Source organism: Armigeres subalbatus, chromosome 3, assembly GCF_024139115.2.
Source record: "Armigeres subalbatus isolate Guangzhou_Male chromosome 3, GZ_Asu_2, whole genome shotgun sequence".
In the NCBI taxonomy this organism is placed as follows: Eukaryota; Metazoa; Arthropoda; class Insecta; order Diptera; family Culicidae; genus Armigeres; species Armigeres subalbatus.
In genome coordinates, this window is record NC_085141.1 from 151,531,173 (window position 1) to 151,552,728 (window position 21,556).

At 40.2% G+C, this 21,556-nt stretch overlaps 2 protein-coding genes across 5 annotated transcripts in view; one reads left to right on the forward strand and one right to left on the reverse strand.

Moving 5' to 3' along the window:
* The window catches only part of LOC134219797 (trichoplein keratin filament-binding protein), a 280,474-nt gene that overhangs the window by 100,438 nt on the left and 158,480 nt on the right, over positions 1-21,556 (forward strand). The gene's annotated exons all lie outside the window — the stretch shown is intronic.
* Positions 1-21,556, reverse strand: part of LOC134219796 (neurofilament heavy polypeptide) — a 130,187-nt gene that overhangs the window by 99,827 nt on the left and 8,804 nt on the right. For 2 of the 3 annotated variants that reach the window (XM_062698660.1, XM_062698657.1), the window contains exon 2: positions 13,400-14,457. In XM_062698660.1, coding sequence (XP_062554644.1) covers positions 13,400-14,354 — 955 coding nt within the window. In that variant the 5' untranslated portion in view covers positions 14,355-14,457. Of the gene's footprint in view, positions 1-13,399; positions 14,458-14,520; positions 14,599-21,556 lie in introns of those variants that run through there. The other variant, XM_062698659.1, reaches the window with a different exon arrangement.

Sequence of the window (21,556 nt, forward strand, 5' to 3'; positions counted from 1 at the left end):
CTGCTGGGGTTCATCATGAGGACAACACAGGATTTCACTGATATTCACTGATTTAAAACACTCTACATGTCGTTACTTCGGTCGATTTTGGAATCCTCATCTGTTGTGTGGTGCCCATATCAAGCGAACTGGATTGGCAGATTGGAACGAATCCAAAAACGATTTGTACGGTATGCTCTACGGCTGCTTCCATGGAGGGACCGTGTCAACCTCCCACCATACACTACCCGGTGTTGTTTGCTTGGAATCGAAACACTCGAGCAACGGCGGACTATTCAACAAGCTGTCACTGCTGCCAAGCTGCTGAACGGTCAAATAGACTCTCCGAATCTCCTCGCAAGGTTGCCTCTGAATGCTCCTAATAGGATACAACGTAGAAGCCTCGAACGGATGCTTGCTACCTATTTTCATCGGTCTTTATATGGCTGTTATGAACCGATGTCCTCTATAATAACTGCCTTCAATGATGTAGCCTACTTGTTTGAGTTTGGTATGTCTTCGTCAGTATTTAGACAAAAAATTATACGTTCAATGTGCGCAAATAATGTTTAAATAGTTTAAGTAGCATTCATTAAGACTTCTGTCAGATGGATTATAAATAAAATAATAAAAAATAAATAATAATAATACCAATGGAAGCCAATAGGTATGAGGTAATAACTGGTGGAGAGATTTGTTTTATTTCATCTATTGGAAAATGTTTTATCATTGGCTTGGCATAACTACCTCCGATGCCTAGGGGGGCTATAGCCCCTTTATATTTTTTCTCGAAATTGATCCTCTTTTCAAAAATTCTCGAACATTTTAACACCTCATTAAATTATCAGCGGTAATGTGAGAAATGCAGTCCAATCACCTAAAGCAATTGCGGATCAATCAAACTCATTCACATTATTCTCTTTTCTCAAGCACGTGTACGTGTGCACGTGTGAGCAACAACTCACAGTCTATGTTTAATTGCACTCGACTAGCGTCAGGCAGTGGATATATTTGCACACTTCATAAATATTCTATCAATCTCAAATGAAAAAAAAAATGTGCAACTTTCCATGGATTCCACCGAGAATCTTCCAAGAATTCTGATGAGAATCCTTCAGTGATCCTGACTGGAATGTTCCAGGGACTCCGATGGGAATCTCTAGATATTACGACAGGAATCCTTCAAGAATACCGCTGGGAGCCTCCAGGGATCATGAAGGAAATCCACCAGGAATTTCGACGGGAATATTCCAGGAATTTAAAGGGGAATATTCCAGGGCTTTCGTCGAAAACCCTCCAGGAATTTCAATATGATGGTTCCAGGTATTTCATGAGCAATGTTCCAGGGATGAAGACGCATATCGTCGAAGGATTCCGAAGCAATCCGTCGAAGGACTTCGAAGCAAATCGTCGAGCGACTCCGGATTAATCCTTCAGTAATTTCGAAAACAATCCTCCAGCGATCCCAAAGGGAATCCCCCAAGGATGCTGAAGCAAATCTTTGCAGGATTCCGCTGCAACTCATCAGAGGATTTCGAAGCAAATCGTCGAATGGTTCCAAAAAAAATCGTTATGGGACTCTGAACAAAATCTATGAGAAATTCTGAAGCAATCCGTTGATGTATTCCGAAACGAAACGTCGAATGATTCTGAAGCAATTCTTCGCGGGATTCCGAAGCTAATCGTCAGCCGGATTCCTTATCGTCTAGAGATCCCAGCGCAGATCATCAAACATCGAGAGTCCGAATTAAATCTTCAAAGGATTACGAAGCAAATCGCCGAAGGATTCTGATTTGTCAAGGAATTCCTAAAGGGTGGCCAGTAAATCGGGAAAACGGGAAATGCGGGAAATATGCGGGAATTCAAAGTTCATGCGGGAAATGCGGGAAAAGTCGGGAATTTCTTGAAATTATACAAAAAATCGGGAAAAATAGTCATCAGGTGTTATTTTCATTAAATCATGCATAACTATTCTAGTGTACAACATAAAAAAAACTATTTTAAATGCATATGTTTTTCCACGTAACGTTTGAAAGTATTTGAAATATTCGGCTTTGTCAAATGTATAATGAAAATGATATTGAAACCATAATCCTTTAATGTCGAGTCTTGAGCTCTTCTCGGAAGTGATGATGGAAAGCAGCAACATGCCACCTACACTTCGGCAGGTTTCTAAGACCAAGGATATCTCCGAGAGTCCATGGAAAAGCTAATTAGCATTTCGTTGCAACTTGTGGATTCCTGAACAAGATACTTGATTGATATTCTCTTGAAAGTGACTCTTGAGGCTTGTCGACAGTAGTCGAGTATAACCAATTATGTTCAATTCCACACATATCACGAATCTCTGGTCATTCGTTGTTAATATCTTAATTTTGTCACAGGAGAAGTGATTGATCGGTGTTTGATCGTAAACCAGCTTAAGGATAAAGGAAGGATTGGCATAAATAATAAATTATGATGCCATAATGAGATCAGGATGTGTAGCAGTAGTAGAAATAATAATATCAATAATACATCACTGTTCAAGGTAAAGTTAGTCTCAAGAACTGAAAATAAATTGAGGAAAAAATAAGAGATTGGTATCAAGCAAGCAATAAAAAACATGAAGCTTATTATTATTATTATTATTTTTGTTAAAGTGATTTGCAGCAGTTTAACAGATGGAAATCTATAATCAAAGGATTTGCAGCCCTAGGCTGGCTCATCTATGAACTTTGAAGGTGTTGGAGAAGACGGATGCCATAATATTGGCAGATGTAAAAATGTTTATTCTCTCAACGGATTCTTCAATATATTTTAAGTTAACTCGTCTACATGCAAAGAACTGGAAAGAATAAACTTTGGCTGTTACACCTTTTTCAAATGTTGGATGTTTTAAAAATTGACCTTAAATTAGCCAAAGAATCGACTGAGACAATGAAACTAAATGAATTTGATAGGAAACGTCAATTAAAAGCACTTTTAAAATAAAATATAATCATTAACTTTTTTTTAAAATTAGAATATATTTTTTTGTTTTGAATCTTCAAAATTATATCGGGAATTTTTCAAAAAATATCGGGAAAAAGTCGGGAAATATGCGGGAATTTTAAAATAGAAATCAAGTGGTCACCCTGTAAACCAATCTTAAAACGAATCTGGAAATATTCCGGAGCAAATCAACGAGAGATTCTAAAGCAAATCCTCCATGGATTTCAAAGGGTATTTTTCACAGATTCCCAAGGGTATTGCTTAACAATACTGGAAAGAATCCAGTATGAATTCTTCTGGATTACGATTGGAATACTTCGATGAATCCGAAAAGAATTCTTTAGAGATTGAAGTGAGAATTGTTCACGGATTCTGATGAGAATCCTTCTCGGATGCTGACGGATCAGAATTCAGAAACATGCCAATTTTTCTTCCACTCATTTCATTAAGTATGATAGAGTGAATATGAGATATAGGGTAAAATGCCCAATAGTGGACCCCCTAGTAGCGGAATTTTGCTCTTCCTGTCATAAGACTTAGACATTTTCAACATATTAACTCTGCTTGATATCTAACAACAAGCTCTGCATCCCTTCTTCACGATACATACATAAAACACCCAAATACACGACGTTATTCGTTGAAATTAACATTTTAAAGTCTAACTGAATTCGCCCTATAGTAGACCCCCTGGGGGTCCATAATAGGAAATTGCTTCCCTATAGTCGACACTTCATTTGATTTTCATGTCCCGTTTCGGGACGTTCTTCTTCCCTATCAAGGACCCCTCAAAATATTCCTATAATGGACACTCTCGTGTTTATTTTTTATAGAATTGTAAAAAATCATCTCATTTTACTTTCCATAGCATTTCCAATGCATGTAATCAAATCATAGGACTGTAAGGTAGGTTCTCCCGATAGAATTTCATAGCAAAATGTTGATATTGTGCAGTAATAAGGCAAAAATGGCTGGAGGGTCCACTATTGGTTGGGGGTCCACTATTGGGCACTTTACCCTACCTAACTCTTTGTCTTCAAACTTTTTCGGTAATTAATTATGCTATATGTTGAAAACTGGTATCACTGCTAACTAACTTATCAAATCTTAGGGGGGGCTAATTTTTTTTCTAGGGAGGGCTAAGCCCCCCATAGCCCCACCTTATTTACGCCAATGAGAAAAATCTTGTGCAATACTTCAACTTCAACAGAATTTTTTTTTTGTTTTGGTAAGTTGCCATTTATGGCGGAACCGGAAATTTTGCTATAAGAAAACTGAAAAAGTCACTGTGTGAGTGAAAAATTCACTAAACCGGACATTTTGCTATAAGAAAACTGAAAAAGTCACTGTGTGAGTGAAAAATTCACTAAGCTCGGATTACCAACACAACCACACATCTTTCCACCCGTAATATATCACCCTGGTCAGCGCCTTGACCGACAGTCTGGAGGTCATTTCGATTAACTGTTTTTTTTTTCAAGGGCCCCGTACGCCTGTCATTGGCGAACAAAGTTCGTGTACTCTGCATGGAAGCTTAGAACCGGTGTTAGGGCGTAATCGTTAATGCGAACATATTTATATTTTGTTAGTTACTGCAAATATTTTTTTTCGAGTCGCTATAATCAAGCAGGCATCTCAATCATACCACATTGTTACATTGCTGCATGATTGAGTGGTTCGTTTTGATAAAAATCGAAAACAAAAGTGTGCATAAAAATTGCCTCGCCATAACAAAAAAGTGGTAGAGAATTAACACTGTTAATTACATTTTAGAACCAAATCCAGATGTCGCACATGTCGGGGTAGGGCTTCACTGCTCCGCCTTCTCCCCATGGTTTTTTCACTTTTCCACAGTGTACCATGCGAATTTGACGTCACACCCTCCGCTGCTTGGATTGCAATCGTGACGTAATGCTCGTTTGGATACACTAACTGACAGTTCATTTGGCTACACTTGCCTCAGCTCGTCTATAGAACCTATAGTGTCTATAGTTATTACCTATCCCAATTCCTACTATAGTATACGAATCAGCTAATCTTCGAAATAATGTTTACATATACGACATGCGGTTGTTTTCGATAATATATAAGTAACCCATACGATGCAAATGAATTTCCTTTATTGAACATAATTTAGACAACTTCGAGAAAGCTTTGAATTTTCAGGTCAAGGTTACTATATCAATTGATTCCCATTGGTTTGGACTATAGAAAGTGGAATATATAGATGAGCGAAGATAAATCCTCTGTCTCCAAACGAGCATGACGTCACGATTTCAGTGAAAATATTAAGGAGTATGCACCTGGTACACGGTCAAGAAACGAACCCAACTATGCTTTCGCTCATCTATAGATTCTACTATCTATTGTTTGGACTATAGATAGTGGAATATATAGATGAGATAAATTTGCTCAAACCCCACTTCAAAGAAATGCTAATAACTTAGCCGGGCAAACTCTAATCTTCTCGCGGTTTTCTGCATAGTATTCTGTATTAAATTCTGCAAGATCTGAATGAGTATCTTAGCTCTTCATCGTAAGTTGTGCCGTCCAACTGCAAATCACTGTTTTTGGATGTTTCTGCATACATTTTTCCATATCCAGTTTTCCGCGAGCGGTAATGGCCGCCAGCTTGCCTGCGGGTTAGTCTCTGATTTGACGTTTCTGGAGGTCAACTGCACCCACCATTCGAGCATTTTGATCAATGTGGTATATAAGAAGGCTTGAATTCACCGAATCAGCACCTTCTTATATGCAACATTGGTCAAAATGCTCGGAGCGGTGGGTGCAGTTGACCTCCAGAAACGTCAAATCAGAGACTGACCCGCAGGCACGCTGGCGGCCATTACCGCTCGCGGAAAACTGGATAAACTTCCAACGAGTTTAGCATCGCCCAAACGTTGACCGATTTGACTGAAATTTTGTCCAGAGCATCAGGGCATCGAGTAGAACCGAATAAGAGCCCATCAAAAAAATTGAAAAAGTGTTTTTTGAACCACCTTAATGTTCATTATAAAATTAGAGGCGAAAGTATAGAATTGATAGGCCGTTAGGATACGGCAGGCATGAAGAATGTTTTTTTATAGAAGTCGATTTGATAGCGAGCGGAGGGCAATATTTGTGATGGCACATATCGCACGACATTCCTTCTGCCAAACTCCCGTATGAAGGGGGAGGGAAGAATATCAGTGTGGAAGCTGATATACAGGGGATGTCCAAAATAACTGGGATAGGCAAATTTTGGGCATAATTAGATATGTTGTAACTATGTCAAATATCATCAGATTTGGACAATTCAGGGATGCCTGAACTAGAAATTAAATGTAGTTTCACCAAATGTTCATGGAACCGACCATGGCCATCGGATACCGGAGATATTCCGGGTTTTTCGAAGGTAGGTTCAGAACCGTAAATTTGTGGTGGGTATTAGGATAAGTGGTGGTTAGAAACAGAACAATATTAGTAACCACAAATAAAGTAGGGCTCTTTCTGATTGGAACCATATGTTGAAATTCAAAATCGGACCAGAATCAAGTGAGATATGGCTATTTGTTTAGAATCGGTGCCGATCGGGAGTTTTAAAACGAACCAGGCCACAAATTCATTTGAATCAAGCTTTTTGACCGAGCTTCCATTATTATTACATTCCAGAAGTCTTCTGTCACGTCTAGAATGAAAAACCAACCAAAAAGACGGATTCTGAAGTCGCTGGGGTGCCCCCGGGGAACCCGTAGTGGGGACATTTCAGTTTTGGCACCAAAGCTAACCACTCGACGGTTCGTTTTTCATGGTTTTCTATCAGGAAGCGAGATATGAGTATAAAATGGACCATTGATGGCTTTGACCGATTCCGGGACCTACGGATTGTCCCCGGGGAACCCGTAGATGGGGACATTTCTGTGTTAGCACCAAAACTGGTCATTCGACGGTTCGTTTTTCATGGTTTTCTATCAGGAACCGAGGTATGAGTATAAAGCGGACAATTGATGGCTTTGACCGTTTCCGCGACTTACGGATTGTCTCCGGGGAACCCGCAGAAGGGGACATTTCTGTTTTAGCGCCAAAACTGGTCATTCGTTTTTTATGGTTTTCTATCAGGAAGCGAGGTATGACTATAAAATGGACAATTGATAGCTTTGACCGCTTCCGGGACCTACGGATTGTCCCCGGGGAAACCGTAGAAGGGGACATTCCAGTTTTAGCGCCAAAACTGGTCATTCGACGGATCGTTTTTCATGGTTATCTATCAGGAAGCGAGGTATGAGTATAAAATGGACAGTTGACGACTTTGACTGCTTCCGAGACCTACGGATTGTCCCCGTGGAAACCGTAGAAGGATACTTTTCTGTTTTAGCGCCAAAACTGGTCATTCGACTATTCGTTTTCCATGGTTTTCTATCAGGAAGTGAGGTATGAGTATTAAATGGACAATTGATGGCTTTGACCACTTCCGGGACCTACGGATTGTCCCCGAAAAATCCGTAGAAGGTCCCGGAAGAGGTTAAAGCCGTCAATTGTCCATTTTATACTCATACCTCGCTTCCTGATAGAAAACCATGAAAAACGAACCGTCGAATGACCTGCTTTGACGCTAAAACTGGAATGTCCCCTTCTACTGGTTTTTCGGGAACAATCCGTAGGTCCTGGAAGCGGTCAAAGCCATCATTTGTCCATTTAATACTCATACTTCACTTCCTGATAGAAAACCATGAAAAACGAATCGTCGAATGACCAGTTTTGGCGCTAACACAGAAAAGTATCTTTTCACGGGTTCCACGGGGACAAGCCGTAGGTCCCGGAAGCGGTCAAAGTCGTCAACTGTCCATTTTATACTCATACCTCGCTTCCTGATAGAAAACCATGAAAAACGATCCGTCGAACGACCAGTTTTAGCGCTAAAACATATGTGTCCCCTTCTACGGGTTTCCCGAGGACAATCCGTAGGTCTCGGAAGCGGTCAAAGTCATCAATTGTCCATTTTACACTCATACCTCGCTTCCTGACAGAAAACCATGAAAAACGAACCGTCGAATGACCAGTTTTGGCGCTAAAACTGGAATGTCCCCTTCTACGGGTTCCCCGGGGACAATCTGTAGGTCCAGGAAGTGGTCAAAGTCATCAATTATCCATTTTATACTCATACCTCACTTCCTGACAGAAAACCATGAAAAACGATCCGTCGAACGACCAGTTTTGCCGCTTAAACAGAAATGTCCCCTTCTACGGGTTCCCCGGGGACAATCCGTAGGTCCCGGAAGTGGTCGAAGCCGTCAATGGTCCATTTTATACTCATACCTCGCTTCCTGATAGAAAACCATGAAAAACGAACCGTCGAATGACCTGCTTTGACGCTAAAACTGGAATGTCCCCTTCTACTGGTTTTTCGGGGACAATCCGTAGGTCCTGGAAGCGGTCAAAGCCATCATTTGTCCATTTAATACTCATACTTCACTTCCTGATAGAAAACCATGAAAAACGAATCGTCGAATGACCAGTTTTGGCGCTAACACAGAAAGTATCTTTTCACGGGTTCAAAGGGGACAATCCGTAGGTCCCGGAAGCGGTCAAAGCCGTCAATTGTCCATTTTTTTCTCATACCTCGCTTCCTGATAGAAAACCATGAAAACGAACCGTCGAATGACCAGTTTTGGCGCTACAACTGGAATGTCCCCTTCTACGGGTTTCCCGGGGACAATCCGTAGGTCCCGGAAGTGGTCAAAGTCATCAATTATCCATTTTATACTCATACTTCACTTCCTGACAGAAAACCATGAAAAACGATCCGTCGAACGACCAGTTTTGGCGCTAAAGCTGGAATGTCCCCTTCTACGGGTTCCCCGGGGACAACCCGTAGGTCCCGGAAGCGGTCATAGCCATCAATTGTCCATTTTACGCTCATATCTCGCTTCCTGATAGAAAACCATGAAAAACGAACCTTCGAATGGCTAGCTTTGGTGCCAAAACTGAAATGTCCCCTCTACGGGTTCCCCGGGGGCACCCCAGCGAATTCAGAATCCGTCTTTTTGGTTGGTTTTTAATTCTAGACGTGACAGAAGACTTCTGGAATGTAATAATAATGGAAGCTCGGTCAAAAAGCTTGATTCAAATGAATTTGTGGCCTGGTCCCTTTTAAAACTCCCGATCGGCACCGATTTTAAACAAATGGCCATATCTCACTTGATATTGGTCCGATTTCGAATTTCAACATATGGTTCCAATCAGAAAGAGCCCTACTTTATTTGTGGTTACTAATATTATTCTGTTTCTAACCACCACTTATCCTAATACCCACCACAAATTTACGGTTCTGAACCTACCTTCGAAAAACCCGGAATATCTCCGGTATCCGATGCCCATGATCGATTCCATGAACATATGGTGAAACTACATTAAATTTCTAGTTCAGGCATCCCTGAATTGTCCAAATCGGATAATATTTGACATAGTTACAACATATCTAATTATGCCCAAAATTTGCCTATCCCAGTTATTTTGGACATCCCCTGTATCTCCACTGGCAAAAGGAAGGTGGAATGATTTGCTCATATGCCATCGCGTGCGGAAGGATTTTCTATCGACGAGTACTGTCTCTAAATTTCTAATATGACATCAGCATCTAGTCGAATAGGATTTTTATTGCACAGTTCTGTTTTCTCCATGCGTGCATCTCGTCGCAACCAACTTACCTACCTCGGAGAGAACAAAGTAGAGAAAGGCACTGCTGCTGTACCGTTGACCAATAACAGCTGAATTGATGAATGCTCCCACCAGGGGTACACGCTAACCTGAAACAACTCATTGGCTGGGTCGTTTGTACCGGATTTTTTTCAATATTAGCAGTTGTCAAAATCTGGGTTTGTCAACAAAATGGATCTGAGTCAGACGAACCAGAAATTTGGGTAACCGGGGACTTAAACATTTTCGGATATAACAACATGGCGTCGACGTCGTATGCCGGAGTAAATGCTAGGGGATTTCGCTGAATGCAGCAAGAAAAAGGTAGGCATGGTCAAATTAATGGCGGCGGAGCATTGTCGGCACACTGGCAAGTGATATGCATTGGGGAAATTGTTTTCTTTAACATTTTTTACACAATAATAATTTTATGGAGCTAAAATGAGTGACGAGCTCGGTGGTCTAGTGCAGGGTTGTTAATCGATAAATTCGTCGTTAAGATAACGCCAACTTCGATAACGATAACGCTTTTACGATAATGCTTCATTGACGATAAAGTGAGCGTTGAATTAACGCTATCGTTTTCGAGTAGAGTAGAGTGGGGCAAGAGTGCGCGTGGGGTAAGAGTACGTTTTCGATTTTTTGAAGTAATAAAAAAAGATAAACTAGTAACACTGCATCAGTTTGACAGGTATTCTGGCCAACTATTATCATGTGTAATTGTAAACGATTTGAATAAACAACAAGGGAGATATGGAGTTAGATAACTTTTTGGTCATTTTGCTAAAAATAATTGGGTTTCCGCAACTAGTACACAGGATTTTGTTTTTACACGATTTTTTTTCGCTGGTATTTTTGATCGTGTGACTTCAATTTGCCACCAAACTCTTTGCAATATGTTTCAAAAAATCCAGGATAAATCAAAGAAAAATCACATGATAATTATTATACGTTAAACATTTAAGATGAGTGGAAAATTGAGAAAATGTAAATCGTGTAAAAACAAAATCCAGTGTATTTCATTACCATATATACGTTCAATCAGGTGAACATTATACCATTTCGATAACCTATTGTATAGAGTACTTTATGGTACAGAACACCAATCCGGTTGGTTTTCCAAGAAGGCAAAACCATTCCTTGAATAATTTTTGGGACTGTGGGGTAAAAGTACGCAGGAACAGGAACAGGTGGGGCAAGAATACTCGCTTAACTTTTCAAAAGCTTTCATGTTGTTCTGTTGATTGCGCTATTCAAATTAATTCATAAAAAAATGTTACTTAGGTCCTTTTGAAAAGTTAAGCGAGAATACGCATATGGATCTTCAAGTTATTATGTCAAACCCGTATCTCCGGCCGAAATAAGGCTTCTTCCAAAGCGTAAAGATCCACAACTAAGAAAAAAGGGACAGAATTTGAAATTATCACAAGTTTTTAGGATAAGTTGAAGTAACTCGGTGTTAGAAAGGACTTAGCGAACAAAGCACTGAAGCGAAATAATGAAATTGTATTAGGACTTGTTGTACACCTAAACATAGTACGAAAACACAATTTCATCTAAATGATAATTTCATTTAATCAAAAGAAACATTCATAAATAACGCAACGTTAAGCTGGGAGGGGTTGTGAGATATGTGACGATCTATATAATTTTTAGAGGATTCATACAAATAGTGTAAGATAGGGGGGAGGGGTGATGAAATAGCCAAAATTTACGTTACGTGATTGGTGGACTTTCTTTAAGGAAAATGCCTTTGTATACGCCACGCGAAACCTGATATATATATTTTTACATCTGGAGTTTTTTGTATATATAAAAACAATGGTTTTTCGTATGAAAATGCACATTTTTAGGACCCCCTCCCCCTTTAAGAGTTACGTAATCTTTAAAAATCCCTAATATATGCTCATTAAACATCTATTAAATGTTATTAACACTTATTTGTGTTAATATACACTTAAAGCACATGATTGGATAAATGCGTACTCTTACCCCACCCGATGCGTACTTTTACCCCACCGGTGGGGTGAGAGTGCGTTTTTCACTTGTCTTGCAATAAGGGTTCTACTAAAACGAATCTCAATAATTTCAATATTTTTTCCACTGGGTAACATAAAGGAAGAGTATATGAATCATCGACACTGATTTGATATGCAGAAGCTTGCTTCTTAAGGGCCCAATGATCGATTGAAAACTAAGTGCGTACTCTTGCCCCACTCCACTCTATTCGTTGATGTATCGATAATTATCGAGATAACTGTAACATGTACTATAGTTCAAAGTACAAATATTCACAAGTTGGATTTGCAATATCAATTTAAAAAATATTGTATCGCCTTACAATATTCAGAAACGCCCTTAAATCCTGGAATTAAATTGGGATTCAAGGAGGTCACTGAATTGACCAAATTATTTTTATTTAATCATTAAAGTTCTTACAAAGTCGCAGTTTTTCATAGTGGAGAATCTGAGAGCATTTTGAATGTATACAGAGATGATCAGTGAGAGACTTTTTCATTCTCATTTGGATTCAATCCCTGGTACTCTTCTTTCATACATATTCACAGACCCACAGGGAGCTCTCCCGATGGCGACTGCGTGTTGTGTACATAAGAAAATCTTCCCTTTCAGCGTAACGCTCTTGATTTTCAAAAATTTAAATGACACCCAGTATAGTAAAGATAAGTAAAGAAAGACGTAAGTCCTATGTCAAAAATATTTCTGGCGTTCCAACTTCTTGTGCGCTAACAATGAAAATAAAGGCATTATATTGATGCTAGAATTGAAGCAAATGTTTGATCGCTTCAAGTAACGTGAGCAAGAATTGTTGGATGTGTATAAAAATGTTTTAACATGTGTCATTGAAAGCATTTTGTCCCCCGTATGATTTCCGTCGAGGAGGTGTTTGTTGTACTCCTAAATGCACGGTGCGTAAATTATGTAAGTTATTGTGTTTTTTCATCGATAAGTGAAGTTTCTGTGAGTTCATTAATCGGAAAGTGTTTGAAGTTTTGAAGCTGAACATATCTATAAATAATAGTAACAGCAAGTGGTGTTTTCGGTACTTTTACAAAGGTGTTGTAAATCATATATCAAAATTATTGCTTATTTAAGGACAAACATTATGCTTGTTGCTGGATAATGGAAATGACTTAACAACATCAGCACAATGTAAGTATGATCAATTACCTAATGATAACAATGGAAATTTATTACATTATTACACGTCGTGACGTTTATTTTTTTTTTTTGAATCTGATGAATCATGTAAATGGCTGACGTAATTTCACGACATTATTTGGCGCCCCATTTATGTGCATGTTCCAAACCATAAATTTACACGATAATTTTTAAGTGTGTACTGTTAAAACCTTGACCATTAGTATTTTATCCAGCATCAAACAGGCTTATTGCAATCCAACAAGTGACCAAATTTCGTTGGTTTTGTAGAATATGACGGAAATTGGTCCCAATGAAGCAACAGAAAAAAAATCTCATCTATCTATGGTTTTATGAAGAACCACCATATATTGCAGGATTAATAATTTTGGCCAAAAATACCTCCTTAATTCCTATTGTGGAGTGGTAAGGAAAAATGCTTTAGACATGTTAATATTACATGTGTCTTCTAATTATGTATGCAAGAATAGTTTTTCTAAGAATGGCGACGCTCAGTACCACCCCAGTTGAAAAAAATAATTCAGTCACATTTGTTATTCTCATAAATTTAAAGCGTTTAGACATTAAAAAATAACCACAAAATGGTACTCACTTCTTTTACTGCTCTCAGACTTCAGCATCGATGGTTTGTGTGGATAAGCTTCCTCCTTCTTGGGTTTTTCTTCGAGTAATGGCTTCTCTACGCGTTTTAATTGCACTTCCGGTAGTTTTTCCTTCATTCGTGGTGCCTTCAAGTTTGATGGCACCTTGCGCAGTTGTACGCGGAATCCCTTAGGCTCCGGTGATGGTGATCGTTCCTTACGCTCATCCTGTTGCGGCCGGACCACCTTCTTCAGTGGCGGTTTGATGAATGGTTTTGGTTCGGGAGAGGAAGATTTTTCCGATTTGCAGGATTTACTCTCGGCGTCAGTTTTCTCTGGACTCCTAGAGACCTTTTTCAACTGAATGGGAATTTTCGGTTTCGGTGGTGAGGGTTCCCGTTTTGATTCAGTTTTTTTCGCCGGTGGTGGTGGTGGTGAAGATTCTTCTTCGGATTCTGTTTCCGTTTCATACTCGGTGCTACCATCTTCCTCTTCTTCCTCCTCTTCTTCTTCTTCTTCTTCCACTTCTTCTTCTTCTTCGGATTCAGATGGTGACGGTTCTTTGGGTTTTAGTTTCGATTTGGCAGATTCCCGCAGGACCGTCATTTGGGGAGTATTATTTTTGGTCAATGGCTCCGCCTTTATCAGAGGTGGTGGTACTGTTTTTTTCTGTTGAACTACAACTGGAACTTTGATCTCTCTCGATTGTAACTTGGAGGTCTTCGGCGGTTCACCATTTTCTTTAGATGCTGCCATCGCTGAAGCAGCAGTAGTTGGTTTCTTTACTATCGGAGCCATTTTGCTGGCGCTGTTCTCCGCTATATTAGAAGATTTTATTTCGTTGGAATCGGTACCAGGCACTGTCGTTGCCGAATTCTTTCGTGCCCACGCAGGTGGTACGTTTTTGTTCACTGTCTCAACTCTATCCTTTAACCAAGGTGGACGATTGCTTCCATTCACTGGCATTATATTACTACAGCTTATGTTCACTAATTTTCAAACTGTCACAGAGAAGTATTCTTGATTGTGTCACTAAAGCCTATGATTCACCATTCGCTAACTGTTGGTTCTAGAGATTAAACATTTTAACGACGTTAGAAAAAGTTGTTCTTGTCACAGGCGCATAACCTACCACAAGAATCACACTATACACCATTTAGTGCATTCCTATCCTTTTCAAAATAAAGCCCTGCTGCTGTTGTATAATGTGCTGAAGGCCAATTGGGACATTTTCTCGTACTCATCATTCGTAAATAGTAGAGCCATACGGCGATTTTGTACGACACCGACGGTTCAACAACTCACCGGCTAACAATTCCGAGTCACCACGATGACGCTGGTTGATAAATTCATTTGTAGGTAACGAAATATATTTGAGTCGGTAGTCTAAAAATATCGGATAGTATTAAAATAAAGAACCGCACATCAGATTGCTGCGAACGCGATGAAAACAGTCGCCACCTATTCCTCACTAAGATGATCGAAGGGTCGATGCAGCTGGCCAAAGTCCCGATGTCCCGATTTATTAATTATGTCGAACAATCGGAATCAAGTTTATGCTATCGAAGGCCCGATGCCCACGTAGCGTCTTTTCAACGCTGCGTGCACACGGCGTTAAAAGGACGCATGTGTGCATCGGGAAAAAGCGATAACGCAGCGTTGCCGCACCGATGCACACCTGCGTTTTTTCAACACCACGTTCACGCAGCGTTGAAAAAACGCTACGTGGGCATCGGCCCGAAAGTGGCACACTTGCGTAAATTTTACAGGGCAACCATTTTCCCAAAAAACATCGATTGATCTGAATAATAAATTCAAATATCTGCAGATATATCTAACAGTGTACTAACCGATTTTGATAAGAAAATTATGTTGAGCTTTTTAGTGGAATGTCTTCACTTGTCAAAAGACGAGTTAATACAATCCCATTGAATTCCACCACTTAATTGTATCTTGACAGATACGTATTTCGACCTCAAATGTAAGGCCGTCTTCAGTGTCTCGTACTTGACTCGACTAGTCGACTAAGTAAGAAAGTACCCGTATTCTTCGAAATATGTACGTATTCAGAAGGATAAAATTTCATTTGAAACTTTAAATTTCATTTTTTTTAATAAATGGAATAACACTAAATTAAAAACCCAAATTAATTCACCTAGCGTTGGTGGTGCCTTTCTCGCGCATTCTAAAAATGAGAAAACATGTAAGAGAGATCGAATTTGCACTTTAGGGGGATAGATTTTACTTTTTCCTTCACTTTATGTCTATTTGCGGTCATTTGAGTGCATTGCATCGGTTTCTGTAAAAAAAAAATCAATTCAGGGGGACCCTTGACAAAAAAAAACAATGTTTTGTTTTGTAATTTTCTATTGGAAACAACTAAACCGCAATCTGCGTTGATTGCAACTTGTTGCGAGCAAACTGGATAATGCTAAGTACCAAAAAATATGTCTCACATTTTTGTACACACACATACAGACATCACCTCAACTCGTCGAGCTTAGTCGATTGGTATATAACCCTATGGGTCTCCGAGCCTTCTATCAAAAGTTCGGTTTTGAAGTGATCCTATAGCCTTAACGTATACTTTGTATACAAGAAAGGCAAAAAAGAATGTTACCATCCAACTATCAGCAAGACAACTGGATTTTGTTAAAGGATTTTATTGTAAACGTTCGACCATTCTGATAAATTCAAAAGTCCAACCAAACTAAATAACATGGTTCTATTGCGCTTTTTGCACTTTATAAGAGTTTTGCGAGATTTTTTTTTCTCACAGTCATCTTTTTCTCACACTAAATACACTCAAAAAAGTTTGATTTTCCGTGTATAATATTTGTGTATGAGTGCTCAATCTGAAAACAAACAGACGTCAAATCATGGCGGGAATCGATTTAGTGTATACGCTTACATGTGACTCACGAGTAATGGGTTATAATTGGGTAAATTTCAGTAACAAAAATCGATCAACCCGAAATGAGAGTGAGTGTGAGAAAAAGAAGCGGGCAAATCACAATCTACACATAACTCTTCAAATTGGTGAAATCGGCAATACAACTCACTATCCATATTTTGAATCATAGCTTCGATGCGTTAATTGCACACATTCATATCAAATGCATCGTGGAGTAGCAACTACGATCAGTCAATCAAGCTCAAGCTCAAGCTCACATTCAAATCAAATGCATCGATCACTGTTTTACTGTTGCACGAGCTTGAGGTCGCTAGTAAGGTCATGAGTTTGAGTCCTACAAAAGGAAAGCGGTTGGAAGCTTGGAATTTTCAAAATAAATCATACATGCATTCGAGAGTCTCCAGTAGCCTTGCGAGCAAAGGCGTTGGATTGCCAATCCGAAGATGGAGATTTAGATTATCGGTTCCGGTCTAGGATGTTTTCGGATTGGAAGCATTATTGACTCCCTGGGCATAGTGTATCCATTGTACTTGAAACACAAGATACATACTCATGCAATGGCGGGCGTAGAAAAGCTTTCAATCAATAACTGAGGAAATTGCTCGGGAAATTGTTATATAATACTAAGTTAAAAAACAGGCCAAGTTCCAGTTGGAATGTAAGGCCATTGAAGAAGAAGAAGAAGAAGAACCATTTAAAATAAATCTTTCTCGAGCAAAAACCTGTTAACTCTATCTTGAGAAAATTTTAAACAAACATGAGCATTTAAATAAGAGAATCAATTTTAGGTGCACCTATCATAAACGTCGTAAGACGAGTTTAGTACTATCCCATTAAATTCCACCACGTAGTTAAATGGAATAAAACTAAACTCATCTTATAACAGGTGAAAACACTCCACTAAAAGAGTTTTAATAATTTTCTTAATTTTAAGAGTTTCAAAAATGTAAGAGTCACAATTTGGAAACAATACTGTATTCAACGATCTTTGATTCGAATGGTCAACCAGATCGGTCCAGCAGTTTGGAAGCTACAATAAACGGCTCTGGAGAAGGAAGTGAAACGCTCATATCGACAGGACAAGCAAGCGTTGGCGGACTCTTTGGCCGACGTAGAAGAGAGAGCCGCAGCAATCGTGCCTCCTCAACGATATCTCACGACGCTTAACCGGGGCGAAGATGAATACAACGATGCCTGTGTAAGACGCGAATGGTCAGCTATTGACCCAACTGACCAGCTGAAACACTGGTTCGAGCACTTTGAACGACTTTTCCAAGTGCCAGCCAGGCCACCACCACCTCAGCATGATCTGCCTAGGATCCAACTTATAACACGCGTCAATACCAAAGCTCCATCACTGCTAGAAATTCAAACAGCCATCCGAAGCAGGAAATCGAATAAAGCTCCAGGGGTCTATCGCATATCAGCCGAGATGCTCAACGCTGACCCCATGACATCCGCTAAACAGCTGCATCGTTAATTTCGTAATATCTGGCACACCGCAACTTTACCGGGTGGCTGGATGCAAGGTATCTCATGTCGAATTCGTTTTTAAACCTGGGTCAGTGCCAACCCGAACCCTGAATAAAAAAAACCCAGATTAATCCACCTAGCAGTGATGATGCCTTTCTCGTGCATTATAAAATATATTGAAAGAATCACATTAGAAAGGTCAAAAAAGCTCTTTAGGAGAATAGATCACATTTTTTCGATCATTTTGCATGTTTTTGCATTAGTTAAAATGTATTGCCACCATTTCCGGAAAAAAAAATTTTCTCGGTTTTGAATTTTTTTTTTCCAAGGGGGGACCCTTGGGAAAAAACAATGATTTTTCAATAATTCCGAAATGCAATGTCCGATCGAGCCAATTTTCAATAACAAACAATGGGACCGCATTCCCCGTCGAATGCAACTTGTTGCGAGTAAATCGGATAATGCTAAGTTCCAAAAAGTGTGTCTACAAAATTTGTACACATACACGCATACACACACACATACATACATACACACATACAGACATCACCTCAATTCGTCGAGCTGAGCCGATCGGTATATAAAAATCGGCCCTCCGGGCCTCCTATCAAAATTTTATTTTTGAAGCAATATTATAGCCTTTACGTACACTTAGTGTACGAGAAAGGCAAAACGTTTTCAGTTCCATCTGTCATTGGATATGGTGGTGTGCGTGGCATCGGGTTTGTTTTGATTCGAAACATATGATCGACGCCCTCCTTAGCCGTGCGGTAAGATGCGCGGCTACAAAGCAAGACCATGCTGAGGGTGGCTGGGTTCGATTCCCGGTGCCGGTCTAGACAATTTTCGGATTGGAAATTGTCTCGACTTCCCTGGGCATAAAGTATCATCGTGTTAGCCTCATGACATACGAATGCAGAAATGGTAGCTTGGCTTAGAAACCTCGCAGTTAATAACTGTGGAAGTGCCTAATGAACACTAAGCTGCGAGGCGGCAATGTCCCAGTGGGGATGCAATGCCAACGAAGAAGAAGAAGAAGAAGATCGACACCATACCGGACTTTACCAGTGCACTGGCAGTTTGTGGGCCACAACGAATCAGATCATGATAAAAATGATCAAGTACGCGCTCTGATTTTCGCGAATTACGAAATTTACTTTTGGATGGATATATCTACCCCAGATTCTGTATTCCTTTTCGCTTCTTCAGGAATTCCTCCGCAAGTTCTTGCAGGCATTTACTCGGAGTTTCTTTCCGGAATTCCTCCGGATGTTTCTTCAGGTATTCCTTCGGAAATTTCTTCAGGAATCTATTCAGAAGTTCCTCTTCTTCCTGAAGCTACGTTCGCAGCTCGGGAGTTTGTTAGGAAAGTTCCGAAGTTCCTTAAAATTTCCTTCGGAAGTTCCTTCAGAAAATCTTTGGAACATTCCTTCAGGAATTCCTTTGAAAATTTCTTCAGGAATTCCTCCCAAAAATACTTCAAAACTTCTTCCGGAAGTTCCTTAAGTATATCATTTGGAAATTCATTCACGAAATCCTACTCAAATTCATTTAGGAATTCCTCCAGAAGTACCGTCAGGAAGTTCCTCCAGAATTTCCTCCAGATATTCCTCCGGTGGTTCCTCCAGGGATTCCTCCGGAAGTTCCTCAAAGAATTTCTCCGAAAGTTCCTCCAGAAATTCCCCCGGAAGTTCCTCCAGGAATTCCTCTAGAACTTCCTTCAGGAATTTCTCAGGAAGTTTCTCCAGGAATTCCTCCGAAAGTTCCTCCAGAAATTCCTACGGAAGTTCCTCCAGAAATTCCTCCGGAAGCTCCTCCAGAAATCCATCCGGAAGTTCCACCATAAATTCCTCCAGAACTTCCTCCAAAAATTTCTCAGGAAGTTCCTCCGGAAGTTCCTCCAGAAATTCCACCGCAAGTTCCTCCAGAAATTCCTCCGCAAGTTCCTCCAAAAATTCCTCCGGTAGTGCCTCTAAGAATTCCTCCGGAAGTTCTCCCAGGAATTCCTCTGGAAGGTCTTCCAGGAATTGCTCCAGCTGTTCCTCGAAGAATTCCTCCGGTGGTTCCTCCAGAAATTCATTCCGAAAGTTCCTCCAGAAGTTCCTCCAGGAATACCTCCAGAAGTCCCTCAAAAAATTCCTTCGGAAGTCCCTCCAGAAATTTCTCAGGAAGTCCCTCCAGAAATACCTCCGAAGAAATTCATGGAGGTGCTTTCGGCGCAATTCCTGGAAGAGCTTCCGAAAGAACATCCGGGAAAATTATTGGAGGAACATCCGAAGGAATTCCTGATATAATTTCAGGAAACATTTCCAGAGGAATTTCTGAAAAAACTTCCGAAGGAACTTCCGGAGAAATTTCTGGAGGGACTTCCGGAGGTACTTCTGAAGGATGTTCCGGAGGAACTTTTGGAGGAATTCCTGAAGGAACTTTTGGAGGAATTCCTGGAGGAACTCCCGGAGGAATTCCTGGAGGAACTTTCGAAGAAATTTCTCGAGGGACTTCCGGAGGAACTTCTGAAGAAAGTTCCGGAGGAATTCCTGGAGGAACTTCTGAAGGAATTCCTGGAGGAACTCCAGGGGGGAAATTCTGAAGGAACTTCCGAATGGATTTCTGCAGGAGCTTCGGAAGGAATTTCTGGAGGAACTTCCGGCGGAATTCCTGGAGGAATAGCTGGAGGGATTCCTGGAGGAACTTCGGGAGGAATTCCTGGAGGAACTTCCGAAGGAATTTCTGGAGAAACTTCCGATGCAATTCCTGAAGAAACTTCGTAGGAACTCCAGATGAACTTCTGGAAAAAAATATGAGGGAATGCCTGAAATATTGCTCTAATGCATTTGGAAGAATTTGCAATGGAATGCATACAAGACTTCAAGGAGGAATACCTGAAAGAATTATAAGAATTCTTTGAAGAATTTCCGTATGATTTTTTGAAGAACTACTCAAATAAATAATTAATGGGGGAATTTTACAACTGCAATTTGAATTATCGAAGGCTCATAATATTTCCGTTCAAAACAAATTATCCTGGAATTACTGAAAAAGTCCTAAGGGAATTTAAATATAATGCAAATGTTGACAAATATCACAGCGAATAAACAATTTCCGTAAAACGGCTTTCGATGCGCATTCTTTATTCGCGACTACGAAGGTAAATTCTTCACGCACAGTCTGACAGCTCCTTATGGGATTTTACTGTGGAGGAACAAGGGGTGATTGGCGGCCATGTTTCACGCACAGTCTGACAGATAGCAATGAGTTTTTGCCATAAGAGTGAGTAGAGGCATTGCCTTCGTATTCGCGAATTAAATGCACAAACAGCTTCGTTTTTGCTCTGGTTTGTATTTCCCTTCGGCTTGTTTATTCCACCCATATGACAGTTGAAGTGCAGTTGTATTGGTGAACCTGGTGAGAAACCGTGAAACAACACAGTGCGAACCTGACAGCTTTGGGGTTGGAACTATAGTGCGAACCTAGTTCCAACCAGAGCGAATAAAAAAACACTTTGACAGCACTCAGGTTGGAACTGGTTCCAACATAGGTTGGAACTTTTTAAAAACGAATTCGACATCAGTGAAGGTACGCAAAAAGGGTGACCTGACTGTATGCGATAACTGGCGAGGTATTATGTTGCTGTGTACCGTTCTCAAAGTTCTATGAAAAGCTATCCTAGTCCGAATTCAGGAGAAGATCGATGCGACTCTCCGGTGGCAGCAGGCCGGATTCCGTGCCGGAAAATCCTGTGTGCACCATATTGTCACGCTCCGTATCATTCTGGAGAAGG